The sequence below is a fragment of the Nansenia antarctica genome, assembly GCF_963989245.1.
Source record: "Nansenia antarctica genome assembly, chromosome: 4".
NCBI lineage: Eukaryota > Metazoa > Chordata > Actinopteri > Argentiniformes > Microstomatidae > Nansenia > Nansenia antarctica.
Genome location: NC_137689.1, coordinates 21,491,554 through 21,513,681, shown reverse-complemented (window position 1 = coordinate 21,513,681; position 22,128 = coordinate 21,491,554). Strand labels below are relative to the sequence as shown.

General features: G+C 49.5%; 1 protein-coding gene across 1 annotated transcript in view; it reads right to left on the bottom strand.

Moving 5' to 3' along the window:
- LOC308156917 (neurofibromin-like) overlaps positions 1 to 22,128 on the bottom strand; it is a gene marked incomplete at its 5' end in the record, with an annotated part of 61,464 nt that overhangs the window by 16,928 nt on the left and 22,408 nt on the right. Inside the window, 17 exon segments of the mRNA XM_080530370.1 lie at positions 529 to 731; positions 1,184 to 1,524; positions 1,888 to 2,320; positions 11,303 to 11,413; positions 11,616 to 11,762; positions 13,748 to 13,894; positions 14,031 to 14,128; positions 14,437 to 14,595; positions 15,764 to 15,826; positions 16,441 to 16,576; positions 16,787 to 16,890; positions 17,065 to 17,226; positions 17,723 to 17,934; positions 19,672 to 19,853; positions 20,760 to 20,876; positions 21,256 to 21,339; positions 21,961 to 22,083. Of these exon segments, the coding sequence (XP_080386496.1) occupies positions 529 to 731; positions 1,184 to 1,524; positions 1,888 to 2,320; positions 11,303 to 11,413; positions 11,616 to 11,762; positions 13,748 to 13,894; positions 14,031 to 14,128; positions 14,437 to 14,595; positions 15,764 to 15,826; positions 16,441 to 16,576; positions 16,787 to 16,890; positions 17,065 to 17,226; positions 17,723 to 17,934; positions 19,672 to 19,853; positions 20,760 to 20,876; positions 21,256 to 21,339; positions 21,961 to 22,083 (2,822 nt within the window).

Here is a 22,128-nt window from a genome sequence, read left to right as displayed (position 1 = left end):
GTCGTCAAGCCACCTCTCGTTGAACTTGCACTTCCCCATCTCGCAGACTGGCTAATGCTAGGTAGCAAGCACTGCAGCTGACTATAACCAAAGGAACGCAAGGGGGAGGAGTCTGCGCGCTACTCAATGAAATTAAAAGTTTGCTCAATAGAAAAATGCCGCGAGAAAAAGTAAAATTAAATAGTCCTGCCCCGACAATTTTAAGACGTTTGGGTAAAGTATTTAAGACCAGTTTAAGACATTTGTAATGAATTTAAGACATTTTAAGGCATTAATTTTATATACATGAATTTAAGACTTTTTAAGACTTTTTAAGGATCCGCGGAAACCCTGATACAGTGTTACACTGGGGATGGGCCCAAGGACAGGGTAGGAGAAGATGCCAGAACTATGGATGCATTGTATACTGTGAAGGTGTATTATGAGAAGTTTGTGTATACCACATAGTATTTTATGATGGAGTGTGTGTGTGTGTGTGTGTGTGTGTGTGTGTGTATGGGTGTTCAGGGCAGCGGCAGGAATACTGACTGGACTTGCTGAAGCCGGAGATGCACTCCTCCAGGAACTCCAGGGTGAGGTGGGGCTCGTTGGCGGCCAGCGTCTTGCTGATGGACACGATGAACAGCGTGTTGTTGGCAGGGATGCACAGGCCCGACGTCTCCAGCAGCTGGCCCTCGATCTTCAGGTTGAAGGTGCAGGTTAAGGCACACAGCAGGTTGTACGCCGCAGACCTGGCCGGGGCAGAGGCAGACAGACACACGGACAAAGAGACAAGGAGACACAGACAGACAAGCAGACAAATAGAGACGGAGAGAGAGAGACAGACAGACAACCAGATAAAGAGATGAGACATTGACAGACAAGCAGGCGAATAGAGAAGGAGAGAGAGACAGACAGACAAAGAAATGAGACACAGACAGACAAGCAGACAAATAGAGAAGCAGAGAGAGACAGACAAACAGATAAAAAGATGAGACAGACAGACAAGCAGACATATAGAGAAGGAGAGAGACAGACAAGACACACAGACAAAGAGATAAGGAGACACAGAGAAGTAGAGAGAGATAGAGAGACAGACAAGAATTAGCCTAGTAGCATTGCCATCTCTCACAACTCTAGCAAAACACCTAAACTATCTAAACGATCTAACCTCCATCTAACCTCCATCTCTACGAGCAGGTACCTGAGGCTGGGGTCAGAGCTGCCCAGGTTGAGGAGGGCGATGTTGAGCAGGGTGCCAGGCACGTCCTTGGGCCTGATCTTGGTGTGCTGGGGGATGGAGTCGGGCTGCGACAGCTCCCAGCGCGTGCGGATGTGGATGATGGAGTGGACGATGGCCTCGCACTCCTGGTGCATGAAGGTGAGCGGCGTGCCCTGGTTGGCGATGGTCAGGGTGAACTGGTTCTCGTCCACCAGGCAGATCTCCTCGATCTCCGAGGCGTAGTAGATGTCGTTGAGGAAGACCGACTGGCCCAGGACGCGCGTGCGCTCAGCCGAGGTGACCTGTACGGCTGTGGAGCCCACCTGAGGGAAGGGAGGACAGATTCCGGTCTTTTAGAAAGAGAACCCACTGTTGGTATGTCTTTACATTTGTTTAAGTATGTTGAAAGAAAGGTTGGTTTTTCAAACAAAAAAAACTAAAAAAGGGTATATGTTTATATTTTTCTATACATGTTCACATGTGTTTTGAAATATACCCAATAAAAAGATATACAAAAAAAGAAAAAGAAAGAGAAACCGAGGTACCTCACTAGTAACACGCATTACAACCTAATCACGTTAAAGGACAACCATTTTTAAAATAATCTCTGGTCCAATCTGATACAAGCAGAGGCATAGAGATGTTTGCATCGCACTGGTCCTGGTCCCCCCCCTCCATGTCCTTACCTTAATGGAGACCTTGGTGTCCTTGTGGGCTAGTTTGAGGGCGTTGTGGAACACCTTGAGGTCCTCCTCCAGGGCCAGAGTGGCAGCAGGCAGCTTCTGCTGGTCGGGTTCCACGTACTCCGCCAGCTTCCCCGGAGAGTCAATGAACAGCAGCTTCTTGCTGCCCTTCAGACCGGTGAGCAGCCTCTCGTGGTACTTGGTGTACTCCCTGACCCAGGTGTTACAGTTGTAGATGTGGATGGCCGCCACGTTCTCGTAGGCGAAGCCCGGGAAGACCACAAACCACTTGGACAGGAAGTCCGTCTTGAAGCGGTTGCTGGGTCCGGCGTGGGTGAGGTCCACCACGATCTCGTAAGGCTTGGCGTAGTAGGGCTTGAGGGTCAGGAGGACGTGGTAGATGAGGAGGTCTCCGTTGATCTGGCCGGTCTTGAACCTGGGAGAGAGGGATGGAGAGAGAGAGAGGGAGAGAGGTCACAAACCTTTACATTTACATTCTGGAGATTTAGCAGACGCCTTTATGCAAAGCGACTTACAACCAAGTACATTTGTCTAAAAGTGAATCATCTCTCATCAGTCATCATAAGAAACACTAATCAAATGCTAGGACCAGGGGCCGTTGGCGGTCACAATGCTAGAAGAAGAAAGGATTACTTGTATTTCTTATTTAAAGTAGAGACACTGTACAGGGAGGAGGGGGGGTCATATTGTGTCATGAGGTGTGATGAGACCACATGGTGGACAGGAAGTGTGTTTGTCACGTTGACCTGCTGGGCGTCATGCCTCTCAGTCGGAAAATGAACAAAAAGAAAAGTGTGTAAAGAGGGCTGACAATTAGTCAGACAGTCTGCCGGCACAGAGAAGAGGAACTGGAGAAAGACGAGACTTACAGTATATAGCCTAAAGTATAAAAAGACCTCTTACTGTTCGTGAGGTTTAGCTGAACAGCCACATTACCACCACATACGCATTATCAAATTATGCTAAGCTATTCAATTAACCATGAATACCTTGCATAGCGAGATGCAAACCATGAACATTATTGATAGAGACAAACAAAAACACTTGAAGTCGCCAAGACAACACAGGGTATTTCCAGCTCCTCTCAACCCCCACCTGCTACAGGTCCAACCACGACATCGCACATTAATTCAAGTAAATTCAAATAGAGAATCAGAAGCAGAAGTTGGGCAAGGAACAGGAAACGTGTCAGAGTACTAGCATGCTGGTGGCTGGTGAAGTATGAGCTGTCTCTCTCACACACGAACACACACACACACACACACACACCTCTCAGACATCGCTCGATGAAAGCTCTGGTCACACATCAGACAACTTGGTGAATCCATTCCTTCTTTCATCAACTCCAGCGAGGTAGGTGTGAATTATTCTGTTCAAAAACCTCAGCTTCAGTATACAGGACAATGAACCCTGATAGACTCTGCTATAACAAAAAAATGTTTTCATTGTTTACAGACATTATTGATTAAGGTCCATATCGTCTTGAACGACCTTTTTTCAGAGATGTCTTTAGAATCGTATGTTAATGTCATTCGTTGAAAACAGTTGTCTCTCCTAAATTGCAGCCTAATACTGGTCATCGAATTATCTAGGGGGGGGGCAGTAGCCTAGAGGTTAGAGAGGCAGGCTAGCAATCAGAAGGTCGCTGATTCGATCCCCGCCTCAGGACGGAGCTTGCTTGTGCCCTTGAGCAAGGCACTTAACCCCTAATTGCTCGAGGGGCGCCGAATATGGCTGTCCCTGTGCCTAAAGCAAAAATACCAAATTCCAACAAATTGACTGACAAAATGTTTTATGTTTCGCCCATTATCTGTCATGTTCTCAGTCAGATCTTGGACTGCAGATAGAATGACATCAGAGAGTATGGAAAGAGACAGTCACATGTGAAACCACACAGGAACTTGATCTGGAAGAGAAAGCAGAACTTGAGATCCTACAATACAGTACATACTGACTCACCAGTCAACAACACTCAGTGATCTCCCTTCTCTTCTCTCTCCCCCTTTCCCAGAGAAATATGAACGGCTCCGAGATCTGCCTCCTACTGTGCTGCATTGCCCTCATAGGACCAGCCCTATCTTCTGAAAGAACAACACCGTCAGCTACCCTGTACAGGCCAACCAATGAGACTTCTACCAACACTGGACTGAGTGACGGGGATAATTCATCCGTTTCAACAACTGTGGAAGTCCCGTTTGTTGAATCATCCTCTGTAACGACAGCGACGCATCCCACAGAAACGACAACACTGTATACCAGCAGCACACCCGACCCCAACACGCCATCCACAACCAACGCTGGACCCAGTGCCTGGCCTCCACCCACAGGACCACCCAGCCCCTGCCCCAGTGCGGAGTGTCTGTTCTCCAAGAAGCAAGGCACCATCCTGCTGATGGTGACTGGTGGCCTGCTGCTTCTCTGCACCCTCCTGTTCGTCACCTGTGTGGTGCTGTCGTGCCAGGTCTGCCACCTGAAGCGCCGGCACCACGGCAGCTACCGCCCCGCCCGCAGCAACGCCGACCTGCTGAGCAGCATGAGCTACCTGGGCACCGCCCAACGGAACAAAGAGGCCGCCGCCGCCAAGGCCGAGGGGGCCGAAGAGGAGCCCACCAAGACCAGCATGTTGATGGAGGAACTCAGGCAGTCGCAGGCGGGGGAGACGGGCAACGGAGCTCAGGAAGGAGGGACGGAGGACAAGAAGGAGGAGACGGACAAAGAGACATTCAAGGACGAGGAGGAGGAGGAGAAGAAGAAGGGGGAAGCCAAGGCCAATGGTTGCCAGGGAAAAGCGGAAGGTGCTGGGAATGGGAGCGCTGGCTCTGCAAAGACCAAGGAGGGGAGCTCAGGATCTACCAAGGAGCCTGCAGCGTCTACGGATCCCGCAGCCACAGCTGCCCCCTCCTCTGAGGCTCCTGGTGATGTGGTTGTTGTGGTCGTGTGAAGCCTTGTGCTCTCATACTTCTCAACTCTATATGCCATTTAGGTGACACTTTTATCCAAAGCTACTTAGATCGCAGTGAGTGCATATCTTTTTCAGGATATATATGGTCCCAGCAGGAATCGAACCCCCAAGCTACGGGTTCCATACTAGCTTTGGACAACAGCTTCTATCGGACTTCCTCTAAAGAGCATATTTGCTTTTCACTGACACTGTTCGGTGCTTTCGTGTGGTGTTATGCTTGCGTTCCAATTAGCATTGGATCCTTCCATTCAACAACTTCCAAATAATAGCATCCTGATCATACTTTCTCTATCCCGATTAACCAATTTTGTTTGTACAGCAGAAGTTTACTGTGAATATTTCTAATCTTCAATTGTATATTTGTACTGTAAAAAAATAAAATGCCCTGCCAAAATAAGTGTTACTGGCATAGAGGAAATGATTCCGGTCTTGTAAAGAGAAAATCACAACAGATGCTACACCTGCTCGTTCTCACATTTCAACTCACTTCTTCATTTCTGCACATTCAAAATCTAATGATAGAATATACACACAGGTTACATAACCTATAGGTGAACTGAAGTTATTCCATTTCAGTAACCCTCCCCCACTGAACTGTAGTATCAGATTAAATGACAGTACATCCCAGAGCTCCTTCCAACGATGCTCTCACAGGGATTTACTACACGTGAAAACCACTTCCGTAGTATTTTTTCCCGGTCTCTCAACCCCTTTTCTATACAACAATAAAGAATACGGACACCTCCTCAAGTGCTTCCTGAGTGCTTCCGTGCTTACGAGTGTGTCTGAGAGAGCTAATTGTGCGTGTGGGTGCGTGTACGTGTGAGTGTGTGTGTGTGTGTGTGTGTGTATCAATGTCAGAGACAGACAACAACGAGTGAGGCCGGCCATTAGTAACCAGAGGACGTCTCTCTGCTAGGCAGTACCACTGGGCCATGAAAGAATGCCCTCTTTTCAAAGAGCAGAGAAAGAGGAAAGGAAAAAACTAAACAAAAAACAAAACCACATCCAAAACTTCCGCCCCGAGCCCTCCTCTCCACCTCCTACCTCCTCAGACATTTACTCTACTGATTGACTTATTCCTGACAACATGATGAATGATGGGCGGAAGTATTTAATTCATTCTCCATAGTATTAATAATAATAGGCCTACTGACTACTGCTGAAGGTTTTTCACACATTGAAATAACGTAATGATGGGGAATTACCTGTAGGAACATATCACTAGGCTATAACAACCATGGTAATAATTCTATAATATGCACACAATAACAGACAATACAACCCCTATCTTGGTGCAGTATTTCAGTGAGTCTTCACCAACTGTACTGGCTATTTCCTGAATATGGACAACACGGCAGTGGGGAGTTGCAGGGAAGAAAAAAAACAACAACAACAAAACCAGTTCAATTTGAATGAGAAATCTCTTGATTATGAAGCATTGGAGTCAGCACCTCCCCATCTCCTCCACAGCGTCATCAGTAGCAGCAGTGGGGCCACTCCGCACTGCATTTCCTCTACTCCTCTCCCCTCACCCCTCCCACTTTCCCCCTATCCCCCTCTCTCTCTCCCCACTCTCTCTCCCTAACACACACACACACTTCCCTGCCCAGCGTGGATACAGAGCCTGCGGTGCCTGCTCGAGTGGTAACAGTAGGTGCTGCTTACATTGTTTGATGCTACCTTCACCCCGTTGGAACCTAAATAAGGACACAAATAAGAGACTCTGAACTGTTCCGTTCTCCAGAGAGGCAAGAGAGGCTGAGTGAGCAAATCCGAGAGGAGGACGGCATCAACAAAAAGGTGGAGAGGACAAAGCGAGAGAGGGTTTCAAAACAGTGAATAAGGGTTTTTGCTGAAAACACAGGAAAATCCCTCTTCAGCAAAGCAGCAGCGGGGTGAAGTGTAGAGCGGTCCAGGACAAAGGAGAGGGAGCAGGGGCTAAGGGGACCACAGGAGAGAGGTAGGAGTGACTGGAATGACAAGATGAGGAAAAGGTGAGTCGAGTATTTTGTATTTTATCTTGAGTGTGCACCCTTTGTGCTCGTATGCGCGTGCACGCACACACACACACACAATGCATGCACACTGAGCCACATGCTGAGCGCCACACACACACGCACACACACGCTCTGCTCCCTGTACAGCACCTTGCACTGCTTGCTTTGGGACGGGCCAGTGTGTCAGCCCACTCCATAGTCATTAATAGAGCCCATCTATTCACCCCATTCTAGAGGGAACCACTCTGCTCAATAGCCGACACTCAAACGATCGAACCGGTTAATTAACGGCAGTGGAAATAGACTGCAGGGAATTCACATCTTGTGGTGATTCATCACCTTCTACCAGATGTGTGTGTGTGTGTGTGTGTGTGTGTGTGTGTACATATACACATACATACATAATCTATACATATATACAGACACTCACTCTAGAGGTTACAATCCAGGCCAATCAGAAAGCCATCTTCAAAAACAGCCTACAAGCGATACTAATGAAAGCATCATGCTCACACACAACTTGCTTTGGTACCTATTGTTTGAAGCCCACTCACACGCTGTGCTGTATTCATTCGCATGCTTGACAGGGAACCTCTGCAGCACTGAGAGAGAATCCCGCCACGCATGCTGCCTGGAGAAGCCTGCATAATTATGGAGGTCACATTTCGCACATGTGCAGGTGTGTGTGTGTGGCTCGGTGTGCATGCATTGAGGTTGTGTGTGCGCGTGTGTGTGTGTGTGTGTGTGTGTGTGTGTGTGTGTCTGTGACAGATGTGAGAGAGCCTGTGAGAGAGAAAGAGAGAGAAAGAGAGAGGAGTGTGTGCTGTTGGCCAGAGGCTGGATCAGAGGCAGACACCGTGCGCTCCCCCGCTCAGCAGAGCTCACTGCAGTAACACAACCTCTCCCCCCGCTGGTCCACAGAGGGGGGAAAAAGAGAGAGAGAGACATCTGCATCTCATCCATTCACACATTTACTCAGCTTAGTAGTGCTTTGTCTTCCATTCTACCACAGGAACTAGAAAGGCCCCCTACTGCAGTACCAGACTGTACTGTAAGGCTATGGGATAAAGAGCATGACTTGTGCTAGCTAGAGCTATCATGTGTTAATGTGTGTGTGTGTGTGTGTGTGTGTAACCCAGTTATCATCCCGGTGTCTCCTGTGTGCTAGCAGGCGTGTGCTCCAGATGCCCCCCGGCGTCCCCCCCCCCGGCGTGGCGGTGCTGTGGCTGCTGCTCCTCCTCCTCCTGGGGCTGCGTGCCCTGGCCGCCTGCCCCCCCGTGTGCACCTGCACCCCGGGCCACCGGGAGGCCGACTGCTCCTGGAGGGGCCTGAGGCAGCTGCCCGACGGCCTGCAGCACAACCTCCGCACCCTCAACCTGTCCCACAACCGCCTGCACCACCCGGCCCTGGACGGCCGCCTGTCCGGCTACGCCCACCTCCGTTCCCTGGACCTGTCCCACAACCGCCTGGAGCGCCTGCCCGCCGCCCTGCCCCGCTCCCTCTGGGAGCTCCGCGCCGCCGGCAACCGCCTCAGCGTGCTGGGCAAGAACGACACGGCGTACCAGTGGAACCTGCGGCTCCTGGACCTGTCCGACAACCGGCTGGAGCGGGCCGTGTTCATCAACAACACGCTGACGGCCCTGCGCACGCTCGACCTCAGCCGCAACCGCTTCTGGACCGTGCCCACCAACATGCCGGCGCGCGTGGAGACCGTGGACCTGTCCCGCAACTCCCTGGTGCAGGTCCTGGCCGGCTCGTTGGACCGCATGCCCCGGCTGGCTCGGTTCTACCTGCACGACAACCACTTCACCTCCGTGGGGCCCGGGGCCTTCGGCAGGCTGGGCGGGCTGAGGCTCCTCTCCCTGGGAGGGAACCCTTGGGCCTGCCAGGACCGGGCCAACATCTCCCACCTGCTGGCCTGGCTCCAGCACACCTCCACGCGCGTGCTGGGCTGCCCCTGCCACACGCAGCCCGTCTGCGGGGAGGCGCGGCCGGCCAGGACCGGGGGGTGGCACTACGGCTCCTACACGCTGCCCCCGCTGGCCGCCGCCGGGGAGGAGGAGGAGCTGAGCCGCCGGACGCCCCCGCAACTGGCCGTCAGCGCTGGGCCGTGGTTCCTGAGCGAGTCGGGCCTGATCGGCACGCAGGGGCACACCAGGCAGAGAAGCTCCACCTCCACCCCCCTGAGCACCTCCGCCCGACTGGGTCTCTCTACCACAGACGCAGCGACCGACAGCCTGTCGACCGCTGACAGACTCTCCGCCACGGACAGGCTCTTCGTGACAGACCGCCGCTCGACCATGGAGAGACCCTTCACCATGGGCCGACCCCTGACCCCTGACAAACCCTACGCCACCGACCGATTCTCCACCACGGAGGAGTCGTTCACGACCGACCACCCCTTGACGACCGACGCAGCCTTCACGACGCTCGGCCCCTCCTCCAGCACCAGGAGGACCGCCACGCTCCGCACCAGGAGCGTCAGGAGGCCCAACCAGCCGGGCCAGGGGGGCGTCCGCAACACCGGCCCACCAGCCCCCTCCTCCGCCTGGTCTCCTCTCCAGCTCCACCTATGGGTCCTGTCTGTCACCCTCAAAGTCCTCTAAAGGAGAAAGGAAACGTCTGGAAATGTCCTTAGACCGTGTCAAGCTTCTGACAGCACAAACGTACAGCGATGAGTGTCGTGAAACGGAGGTTTTTGTTTTTTGTCCACTTTGAATACTGTGTCAGACACTTCCTACCTCTCGAATGGACCCCTCTCTTACTCTGAATCAGTAAAAACATGTTCAACGATGTTCATTCAGCAACACGAGTAGCATTACTGGGTTCTAAGATGGTTGGAAGTACATGTGCATAACATTGACTACCACTCTCTATACTGTACCACTAATGGGATGCTGAACAAATGCTTTAATAGTCCCTTGAACCTTGAATAACCCTTTAATTTTCAGTATTGTTGGTTGATTTCACTTCATTGTGTTGTTCCTCTGTGAAGATGTATTGTGTTTGCTTGTTTGTGGACTATTAAACTTTATAGTGCTTTCACAATTAAATGAACGAGAGGCTCTGTCCTTGACTCAGCACCAGGGGGCACCATACCTCCACCACAACATGTGTGCCGTGTACACACAACGACCATGTGATTGAAGCACCCTGTGTGTCAGCATGTGTCGGTTTATGTGCTGTTCAGAATGGGGGTTCACCAGAGGGACTATCACCAACAGAATCTTGGATTTACAAGGTAAGGTCTTCTATAACGAAGTCATGACCCCAGGCACCCCCCAATCAAATCTGTACCCCCCAAACTGAAGTCTGACTTAGCACTATCAATGTGCAAAAAAACTGGCATACCACCATGCTGTGTCCAGCAGATCAACTTATATTAAAGGAATTTTGGTATTTGTTGCGCAAATAAGAACGAAAATAGGCATCCTGAAATAGAATACTACAACATCCATAGTGCTTTGTGGCTCCCAGCCAGCCACAGAGAGTCATCTAAGATAAGCATGTCACTAAACACAAGTAATAGATAATAATAATAATGATTGTTGTTAATTGATTGCATTCATACAGCGCCTTTCAAGACAGCCAAAGTGCTTTACATTGTAAGGGAGAGAAACTCACCTTATGGCTACCAATGTGTAGCACCCACCTGGGTGATGCCTCGGCAGACATTATGCACCAGAAAGCTCACCACAGCTGTTAGCTACCTCAGGTGTTAGTGGTGAGGTGAGGTAGAGGATCAGGGGTGATTAGGTGGCTATGGACGAATGGAGGCCAGATTGGGACTTAACACACCTACGTTAGCGCTAAATGCCCTAGGATCTTTAATGAGAGAGTTAGGACCTCCGTTTAACGCCTCATCTGAAGGACGGCCTCCTCTGCAAGGCAGTGCCTCGTTCACTACCCTGGGGAGTTGGGGTCCCTAGACCAAAGGGGAGGAGCGCCATCTACTGGTCCTCCAACACCACATCCAGCAGCCGGTTTTGGTTCCCCCATCCAAGGATGGATGTAAACAGAACCCTGCTTAGCTTCCCAGACAAGCCAGCAGTGAGATGCAGGGAGGTGTCGTTGCTAAGTTCCCTCCTCACTCAGAGCTCCACGTAGCTTTCAAAACCGTGTGATATTGAAAGACCCCTGAAATACATCACTCACGGTAAACTCCTCAAACTAACGACTCCCCATCTTTTAAATATACAGCGATACATATATTTGATATAAACGCATTTGGAAGCCGTTTTCTCACATGCCCTGCATGTTCATAAAGGTGATCTGGACAACTATTTTGAGGTTAAAGAAAGAAATAAGAAATACCCCACACATGCTTTACCTCTGCAAGATCGAACACCGACGCTGCGGTCTGTGACCGTTATCAAGACAAATGTGACGATTATGAAAGCTGTGAGATGAACCGGTTGAGAGAATCAGCCCTCACCTGCGCGTGACGTAGTAGAAAACAGGGTTTCCGTTTTTCGAGGTGCCTGCCTGGTAGAAGATGTTGAGGGTCTTCAGGGCTTTGAACTCCTCTTTCTCGTGCACCTGGTGCCTAAGGGGACAGGAACCACACAAAGAGATGCTTTCAGGCTACCGCTCAACTGGATTTAAGGGCCGGAACCCTCGTAACTCCGACATTAGAGTGAATCTTGCATTGATGTCAATTGGAAATGTGATGTGCTGTGATTCGAGTTACGCGCAGACCTCCAAGTGAAGATTCCAACCTAATAGATTTCAATTAGAACCTCATGTACCTGGTCATGAACTCCTCAAACTTGGAGCTGGTGAGGTTGAGGCTGGACCAGTGTGTGTCAGCCACAGGTTTGTGCTCAGGCGGCCCCAGGTAAGCCAGCAGGGTGGCCATCTTGTCAAACGGCCGTCTTCCCACCGCCTTGTGATCCCTAACGAAGAACAGAGAAAAAGGTTACCGCTACATTCACTCAATCCCCTGATATAAACCTTCCCGGCAGCATGTAAAGAAATAGCACACTAGTTAACAAGAAGGGTCTGAGCTGAGCTTGTCAGATGGACACATGTGAGCCAGTGTTTCCTCTACATGCATTTCATCGTGGCGGATCGCCACGATGGAATTTCCTCCGCCACCATTCAGATTTCTCAACCCCAAAAAAAAAAAAAGATTTAGGCCGCTTTTCAGACCTTCACAGCGCTAGACACACCCACAAGCGCTGAAACTGGACCAGTCCGTGTGTGTCGCGAGTATTGAACTTGAGGCTGCGTTCGTAAATTCGCTCTGAGAGCCCTGGAGCGCACACTGGGTTCAACGTCATAAAGGGACCAAGTCATTTGATTGGACAAGAGGCATTCCGTGAGTGCTGATCAGATTTCCAGAGCGTATTTACGAACGCGCCCTGGCTGTCACCCGAACACCGCGAGCTAGCGTAGTGTAGTGTAGTATAGGATGCGTAGTGTAGTGTAGGATGGAGAGAGAGAGGAGAAGCCTCTCTATGTGTTACCTATGTCCAGTGTACTAGAACCACTCTAACAGGAGTGTTTGTCCGTGAATAACACCGGCTATGCCCGGGGTAGAAACACAAGACTATAGCTGGATAAGGTCTACAGGTCTACACGGTCATTTTAAGCCGTCAACCAGCCCTCTACGACCACGGGAAGTCATGTTAAAAGTGAAGATACTTCTGTTAAACTAAGCTAAGCTAAACATCGCTAATCGCTAACTCCCTCCTGGGCTTAAAGTGACAAGTAATAACGTTGTGAAAAAAAACATCAGATCAGTGTTTTTGTTTTTATTGACAACGGAATTACATGCTGGAAAAACATGCAGACACAGACAATAAGAGACACACGGGAGAAGTACAGGAAAACATTTTATTTTTTTGGGCCATCCTCGAGTTTTGGCTGAAATTACGTCATTGTTTTGAGCGCGCGTGCGTGTTTCATGCGCGTGCACGCGAAAAAATCGCGGGCGCGCGCCGTGCGCGCGCGGTCAGCACTACCCGCCACCATTGTAAAAATTCCGGGAGGAAACACTGTGAGCGCTTTGCCAAACGAACCACAACATTGGCAGGCGACACCAGTGGCAGGTCCATAGATATCTTGTGAAATCTAAATGGTAAATGGACTGCACTTATATAGCGCCTTTATCCAAAGCGCTTTACAACGGCCTCTCATTCACCCATTCACACACACACATTCACACACCAATGGCGGCAAGCTACCATGCAAGGAACCGGCCCGCTCACTGGGAGCAATTTGGAGTTCAGTGTCTTGCCCAAGGACACTTCGACATGTGGCCAGCCGGGGCTCGAACCGCCGATCTGCCAACCTTGCGATCATTAGACAGCGGCTCTACCTCCTGCGCCACAGCCACCCTTATCTACTCCCAGGCTGTGAGAATGACCTCCTCTGTGTTCAAAGCAGCATGGCTTATCACAGTGGCCTACCCGCAACACTGTTTGTGTATGAGTATTGAGTACATTGACACCATAGGCCTATTGAGCCTATGAAAAGTGTTTTTAGTAAGAGAGAGAGAGAGAGAGAGAGAGAGAGAGAGAGAGAGAGAGAGAGAGAGAGCTCAGAGGACTAGAGAGGCTCAAGTCAGTTCAAAAGTGTTCTGCTGCTCCAGTGATTTAAACCAAGACGCTGACTGTGATCACTGGAGCAGCAGAACCGTTCGAGCTGACATTCCACCTTCTTCTTTTTTTTGACGTTTCTTTAGCTGTTCCTGCTCCTGTGACGACATTGGGACGTGTAAAACCTCTCTTTTTTCTTCTAGAACAGTGGTTCTCAAACCTCTCCTCGGGGACCACCAGCCATTCCACATATTTGATCTGTTCCACCACCAGCACACCTGATTCAACTAATCAAGTGCAAAGCAATTATGATTGCCATCCCAGCACCACTCGCTCACCTGTTGCTGGAGAGGTACTGGCCGATCTTCTCCTGGTTGTTCCAGAGGAGGCGGTGCAGAGCCAGGACGTTGCCGTCGCTGATGAAGGAGAGGCTGTGGTTGACTGAGTCGCTGGCAGGACAGTCGGAGGCGATGTCCAGGAAAAACCTGGAGGTGGAAAACACACGTCACAGACAGCAGATCAGCGTCAGCGAAAAAACGAGCGTCCGGCCAGAACAGGCCGCATGAGCTGTTTGATCCTCCGTCTTTCAGAGTGAAGAGCGTTCGTTGTTCGCGGCCTTACCGTCTAGCTGCGTCGAAGTTGCTTTTGACAAAGTCGTTGAAAGGCCTCATGTGCTCCTCTTTGGTGAATAGAACGTGGTTGGCGATGCTCTGCAGGATCTGAAGTAGAGAGAGAGCGAGAGAGAACCATGACGACGACAACAACAACAGATCCTCTGGGCCTAGTTGTTCAAAACGTTTCATCTGGATCAGAATGATCCTGATTCTTTTTCGCTATCCAGGACCAATCTGGCTGATTTTGAGTCGTATAGGGAACATTAGCGAGCTCGATCATTCTGAACCAGATTAAAAGTTTTGAACAACTGAGAGAGAACCACAGAATCAGTTGATGTTGTTGTTGTCTGCCAATAAAGCCATCCAACTAGGACTAGCAGATCTGGCCTGGGACGGACCGCTGTTGCCTTTACCTTGGACATGAGCTTGAGGCCTCGCTCTATCCTGGGAGGAGGCTTCTTGTCCAGGATGCCAGCCTCGTAAGGTGACACGATGGCAGGGTTGATGAAGCGCAGGAACATGGCACTGCCTACCGCCCCGATGCTGTTCTGAGGAAAACGCTGGCTGACCACCTGGGTGGGAGGGTGTTGGAGGAGGAGGAGGAGGAGGAGGAGGGTATGGTCAGAATGAGGGATGAGGTTTTGTTAGAGAGAGGGTAGAGGGAGGGAGGGCGTGGGTCGCTCAGGGCAAGATATGGGAAGAGAGTCAGGAGGGAGAGTACACAGTACACCACAGATTTAGATGACGTACGACCACCACATCGACCACCACCTCCACATTCATTCACCATTAGGCCCGCTTCAAAAAAATGTTTTGTTAAGAGACAAAAAAGGAAAGCAAGGCACTTGGAAATCTCAAAAAGAGAGAGAGGGTCATCTTGGGATCATTCCTAACCGCTAGAACAGAATGAAAAAAACCTCCTGAGAGAAACAACTGGGGAAATGTTCAACTCAACCCCCTCCATGTCCTGACTGACCAAATCCAAACTAAAAGTGACCCCTCCCGCCCCCAATCCTGTAAGTCATCGTCGTAGGTGTTCAACCACACTTGACGAGGACATAAATACGTGTTTTAATCTTATCCGCTGTACCTCAATGGCAGCAGTAGATTTCTCCAGGCTGTAAAAGATAACGCAGCCTCGTTTGATTGCTGTTGTGATAACACCAGTTGTCATTTATGACCTACTGTGTAAGATTGCTTTCAAAGGTCACACACTTTACCCGTCCTCTACAGCTCCATCACTGCCATCACCAGAGGGTGCTACGGATGCTTCAACATGAACTAAAATGCCAATGTGACATTGCAACCTATGAGTCTACCGGAAGACTTACGATACAGTTTGTGCAAAAAAACTAAAAGTGCAAAAGATTGCTCCATGACCCATAATACAGAACCCTTGCCATCAACCCCCATGTTCTTAGAAAACCACCCCCCCCTGCCCCCCCCCCAAAAAGCAACCTAGACCACACCAGCAAGAGCACAGAGGAGCAGGGGAGAGGAACAGCTCCACCAGTGTCACCAGGTAGTTTTGTGGTGAGCGTTAATTGGAAAAAAATCGAAGGATAAAAACAAAAAAGCTTGTTCTGGAGTCAAGGATTAGTAGTAGGATCTGGAGTGATGATTGTAAGGAGGGACGAGGGGAGTGTAGAGTAGTTTTAGGGTGAAAGTACAGCAGAAGTGTGGATTACTGTCCCTTTCTGTCAAAAGAGAGTGGCTATGGAGAAGGTTCTCTGAACTTACTGCTTTTTTGCTTTCCTTTTTCTCTTTAACTGTGGCTTTATTCAGTAGAGAGTGGCAAGTTGCCTACAGAACAGAAATGGGCACAAAAAAGTCACAACACACACACACACACGCTCACGCTCACACACGCACACACACGCTCAAACACACACACGCTCACGCTCACACACGCACTCGCGCGCTCACACTCACACACGCGCTCACACACAAACACAACATAAACACACACAAGCACACAAGGCACAATAACTTTTACATACAGTATGATACACACACTGTATAAAAGCTCACATTTAGGGTTGGCCTACTCCCAGAGCACCGTGTGATGTCGTACAACTGACCCAGGGTATAACGGCCTAGAACGGCTCTGACGTGTACAGCAGTGATCCTCAATCCTGAACCTGGATAGCGGCTCCTGTTTCTTTTGTCCCAGCAAAGTGCTATCACACCTGATTAACATCTGAGCTGATCTTCAAAAGCTTGACAGCTGAATCAGGTGTGACAATCGCTGAGTTGGGACAAAAGCCTGCAGGACTGAGGGCTCTCTCTAGGACCAAGAGTGAGGATCACTGATGTTACAGTATGGACCCCCACGTGTCTGAGGGTGGAGGTGGTTCTTCCGACCTAGTGGAGGAAGGAGGGAGGGGTTGGAGGGTCAGGCTCCGGGGGGTGTGTACCTGGAACAGGCAGTGGCACACACTGCGCAGCTGGGGGGGGAACTCGGTGGAGGAGTTGATGATGGCCAGGAAGAAGCGGTTGGTGATCTGCAGCAGGTTCCTCTGGTTCTCCTCCAAGATCTCAGCCTGCTCCAGTCTGCAGGATACACACACGCACGCGCACGCGCACACACACACACACACACACACACACACACACACACACACACACACACACACACACACACACACACACACACACACACACACACGGCACCAGTCACCACCAGACCAGAGAGCGGCAGCAGGAGATAGGGGGCTCAGATTAGATGTAGTGCATATCCCAGTGTGTGTGTGTGTGTGTTACCTGGTGGGGTCCACCTCAAAGCTGATCAGCTGCCACTCTGGGGCCGTGATGACGCCTCTGAGGAGGGGCTCCAGCAGCTTCTGGAGGTACGTGGCCCCGTACACCTGGAACACAGCAGAGATGGGGGTTAACACACACACACACACACACACACACAATTTCTGAGCTATCTTGGAAGGAAAAACAGCCATTTGTCAGAGAGCAGGAATGTGCATCGTTTTTATAAGACTCAGAACACATCGAGCAAGAACACGGAGCCTCAGTCCTGCGTTGTATACCTTAAAACAAAAGGTCATAATTTTGCTGGCTAGGCTGTTCCCTCTGAAGAGCGTCTGCATGGAGTCGGCCAGCTCCACTTCCTTGGAGAACATGTTCCACAGCAGCTGGTAGAGGAGGTGCCGCGAGTCGAACAGCGTCACTAGAACCCGAGCCAGCTCGTCCTGAGAAGAACACAGGCATTAGTCACGCTGTCATTGACGGAGCTCCCGCGCGTCACAACGTCGACACACAAATAAGTGAGTAAAGCTTTATTTATATAGCACCTTTCATACAAGAAATGCAGCTCAAAGTGCTTTACAACAGGGAGATAAAAACATAGTGAATATAAAAACATATACAAGCATAAAATGAATATAAACGCTGGGGGGAAGTAAAACAGTAAAAAGAAGGTAAAGATAAAATACAATAAAAGAAGAGAAATATATATATTTTAAAGTAAATATATAATTAATCCCCTCACACAAGTGAGGTTCTAAAAACGTGTGCGTTGTACAAGTGGAACGAAGGAATTGCGGAATAACACAAGGAATTGTGCATTCTATTTTTATACACATTTGCTTTAAGTGATATTCCCGTCAAAACCGTTCGAGGCACGGTTAGAAAGGTGAAAGGTCACCATGGGTAGGACTAGGCAGGCTTGGTTTGGGGAGTACCAACCCATTGAGAGCAGGGCACCACGTTGGCCAGCGCCATGGCGATGGGCAGCTCCCCCTGGTCCCCCATCATGGTGACCAGCTCCACCAGCCTCTCGAAGCGGTCGGCCAGGACCGTCTCTGCCAGCGTGTCGAACTCAGTCCCCTGCTGCAAGATCTTAGTGAGCACCTCCATGAAGGTAGCACGGGTCTGCAGGTCCTTATGGTAGCCCAGACCTACACACACACACAGAGAGAGAGAGAGAAAGAATGAATTGAAAATCTCTGTTATTGGGCCAACACATAATGTATTCCATAGACCACCTAACCACCTAGGACATCTTCATCATCCCTGTAGAGAAAGAAAAAGGGGGAGAGAGAGAGAGAGAGAGAGAGAGAAAGAGAGAGAAAACATCCCATTCTGACAAAGGTCAGACAGCAGGAGAATACTTTCACTCCTAACACAGGCAGGCCTTGTTTAAACCACGTTAAATGGTAACTTAACGTCAACTGACTTATCCCAAAGCGCTTTACATTGGCCTCTCATTCACCCATTCACACAAACATTCACACACCAAATGGCGGCAATCTACCACGCAAGGCGCCGGCCCGCTCATTGGGAGCAATTTGGGGTTCAGAGTCTTGCCCGGACACCTCGACACGTGGACAGGAGGAGCCTGCGGGATCGAGCCGCCGTCCTTGTGATCATTAGATGCCGACTCTACCTCCTGAGTAGGGCTGCAACTAACGATTATTTTGATAATCGATTAATCTGACGATTATCTTATCGATTAATCGATAAATCGGATACAAAAAAAGCGGGGGAAAAGATTTTTTTAAAAAGTTTATTTTTTATATTTTATTATATTTATTTTGCAAATTGTATTTTATGTTTTCTAAATCAGCCAGGCCTATACATATACATGTGCAAAATGAATAAGTATTAATAAAAAATAAAAAATAATATAAATAAAAAAGGCTTTGCTACATCAAATAGGTTTAACAACAGGCCATTGGACTATGGCGGTAGATTGTTTCAATAAAGTAGTTGAACTCTAGCTCAATACATGCATTGTTTTAGGTAATAACTTTGCTTAATGTAAAGGTCAGTAACCCAAAGTGCAATATAGGCTACAGACAAGACACTAATGTTTTTATATAACAGATATGCTCCAAAACAATGCAATGTGTCCTCTCACTCCATACAATAGGCTAGGCGACAGTCAGTGCCTCACTCTGCATTTGCATGGAGAGCAGGAGACCATGGAAGGGCTGAGCCCAGCAGGACTTATATAATAAAACAATAGGAAGTTAGCTGTAACCCTCCTCTATAGAAACATAGTTAGTGTAACCCTCCTCTATAGAAACATAGTTAGTGCTCTGGTTCTCAGCACAGCTACGCAGACTACAGCTGGACGAGCAGCGTAGTGACAGTCAGCTAGCGGCAGCAGCGAGCTAACCCTGCTAGCTAACTCACTAGCATGTCCTGACAGCAGACAGTCATAGGACAGTCATAGGTTCTACCCTTTCCGGCCATAGGTAGCGCTATGATTCGCTATGATTCGCGATGCCTACACCGGCCGCAAGACAGCGTGGCGTGCGTCAACAGGAAGTAGGTTTGTTATGGAAACAAAACCCGAAAAAAAAAAAAGAAGTAAAAAAAAAAAAAAAAACGACGAATCGATAATGGCATTCGTCGCCAACGAATATCGTTATCGATTATTATCGATTTAATGCAGCCCTACTCCTGAGCCACAGCTGCCTCCAACTACTACTACGTTAAACCAACTACAAGTCAGTGAAGGTATTAGAGGAAATCAACACTGAATCCAATGAATCCACTGCAGCTAATAGTCTTAATCCACATTCTCGGCTTAACATGCAAACACTCACAGCGGCCAAACGCAGAACGATCCTAAGCTTCGTTCCTGATGAGTGTGTGTGTGTGTGTGTGTGTGTGGTTTCCAGACTGACCGATGGAGTGCATGAGGCCACTGTCCACGTTGGCGTTGAGCAGGTTGGACATGGCCAGGACGGTGCAGTGTCTGAGGGAGGCCAGGCGCCGGGACATGCCCCTCTTCCTGCCCGCCACCTGCTGGCCGTCATCCTCCACCTCACTGCAGTCGTTCAACAGGTTCATGAACAGGGTGAAGTACCTGAGAGGAGACGCAGCAGGGCAGGGGAGGAGGAGGAGACACAGCAGGGCAGGGGAGGAGGAGGGAGTCAAAACATCCCCAAGAGAGACAGTTGTTTGGTTGAACTGCATCCACAATTAAAAAGTTCAATTCAATTAAATACATTTTCAATCAATCAAACCGATATTTAAAAGACAGGCATTCAAGCATACCACAAATAAAACACCAAGAAATTGTCATCCTTAAACATCCTCTGTAAGCCTCCATGGTCAGAAACTGCATTGTCACAATTATGTGCAAGACAGTGGAAGCCGCACCGCACGCACGCTACACAGCTACAGTCAACAAACATGAACTCTTGTGCTTGTGAAATGAGGAAAGGTGAAACGGATCAGTGATGAAGTAAGTCGTGACAGATTTCAAAAGACCTATTAAAGGAGTTCTGGGAAGCCACACTTGAAACTGTCAAACAAACATAGAGGTTAACAGAGGACAGAGTTAATAGACAAACTTCCTTCTACAAGTTCAAATCTCGGGGCGGGGTTGTCATGGTGAGTACATAAGGAGTGCTGCGACACCCATTTTGTGTGTATTCAGCTGATGCATCCTGGGATTAAACAATTAAACTTCACTTTGGGTTTTGGACTCGGGTGAACGTCAAACGAATGTTCGTTTTCTCAGTCATGTGAGAGAGTTCTCAGGCTTATGCTCTGTGGTCTAGAGGAATTCTGCCTTCTTCTAGCATTGTGACTGCCAATGGCCCTTGGTCCTAGCATAGAGTTGTTTTTGTTATGAAGACTGATGGGATAGATGATTCACTTACTCTAGACAAATGTACTTGTTGTAAGTTGCTTGGATAAAGGCATCTGCTAAATGTCTGAATGTAAATGATGGTAGTGAGTGATGAGGGGAGGAGGGCGTGCGTACTTGAGGAACAGCTGGGACTTGGCCTCCATCAGCTCCACCCCGTCTCCCTCCTCGGGCTGGAGGGGCAAGCCCGCTAGTAGAGACACCACCGCCTCCATACTGGCCTGGTCCAAGTCCCTACACACACACACACACACACATCACATACCACACACACACACACACCACACACACACACACCACACACACACACACCACACAACACATCACATACCACACATCACATACCACACACACACACAACACATCACATACCACACACACACACACACGTTAGGGGTTAGAGGTCCAGGCCATGAACTCATATTCAAGCGTTGAAAAGTAATATGTACAGAAAAACAGATTTAACCGGTGCAAGGCAAAAATAAATTAAATGCACGTTTATGAACGCTCCCGTGGGCTTTTTATTGCTGCCATTTCTTTTCCATTAAATCATATTATTCACCTCAACTTGGTGGTAATTACAAGCGTATACAGACAGGGGGCAGCGGTGTACCTGGTAAGACACTTGACATCATCATCAGCTGCCTGGTTGGAGGTGCCCATCACCCAGTCTGTCAGGTACTCCACCATCTTGTTCCTGCCGCAGGAGAGGAGAGGGTCAGTCCCATAATCATCAGCATGTCAGGAAGAAGGAAGGGAGGGAGGGAGGGAGGGAGGTAGGTAAGAAGGAAGGAAGGAAGGAAGTGAGGTAAGAAGGAAGGAAGGAAGGGAGGGAGGTAAGAAGGAAGGAAGGGAGCGAAGGAGGAAGGAAGGAAGGTAAGAAGGAAGGAAGGAAGGAAGGAAGGGAGGGAGGTAAGAAGGAAGGAAGGGAGCGAGGGAGGGAGGGAGAGAGGGAGGGAAGAAGGAAGGAAGGGAGGGAGGTAAGAAGGAAGGAAGGAAGGGAGGTAAGAAGGAAGGAAGGGAGCGAAGGAAGGAAGGAAGGGAGGGAGGTAAGAAGGAAGGAAGGGAGCGAGGGAGGGAGGGAGAGAGGGAGGGAGGGAGGTAAGAAGGAAGGAAGGGAGCGAGGGAGGGAGGGAGAGAGGGGAGGGAGGGAGAGAGGGAGGGAGAGAGGGAGGGAGAGAGGGAGGGAGGGAGGGAGCGAGGGAGGGAGCGAGGAAGGAAGGAAGGGAGGGAGGGAGGAAGAAAGGAAGGAAGGAAGGGAGGGAGGTCAATCCACCTCATGAGGTGTGTAGTCTCCATTCCAGGAGGACGACCTCACCTGAACTTCATCTCCTGGCAGAAAGAGAGGTCGTCTCGTCTCTCCATCATCACCTCCACCAGCTGACACAGCTTGGTCTTGATCTGGATGGCATGCACCATGTTCCCCAGGATACGCACGTACCTGGCCACACAGAACACACCTCCTTATCCATTCTGTTATCTGAGG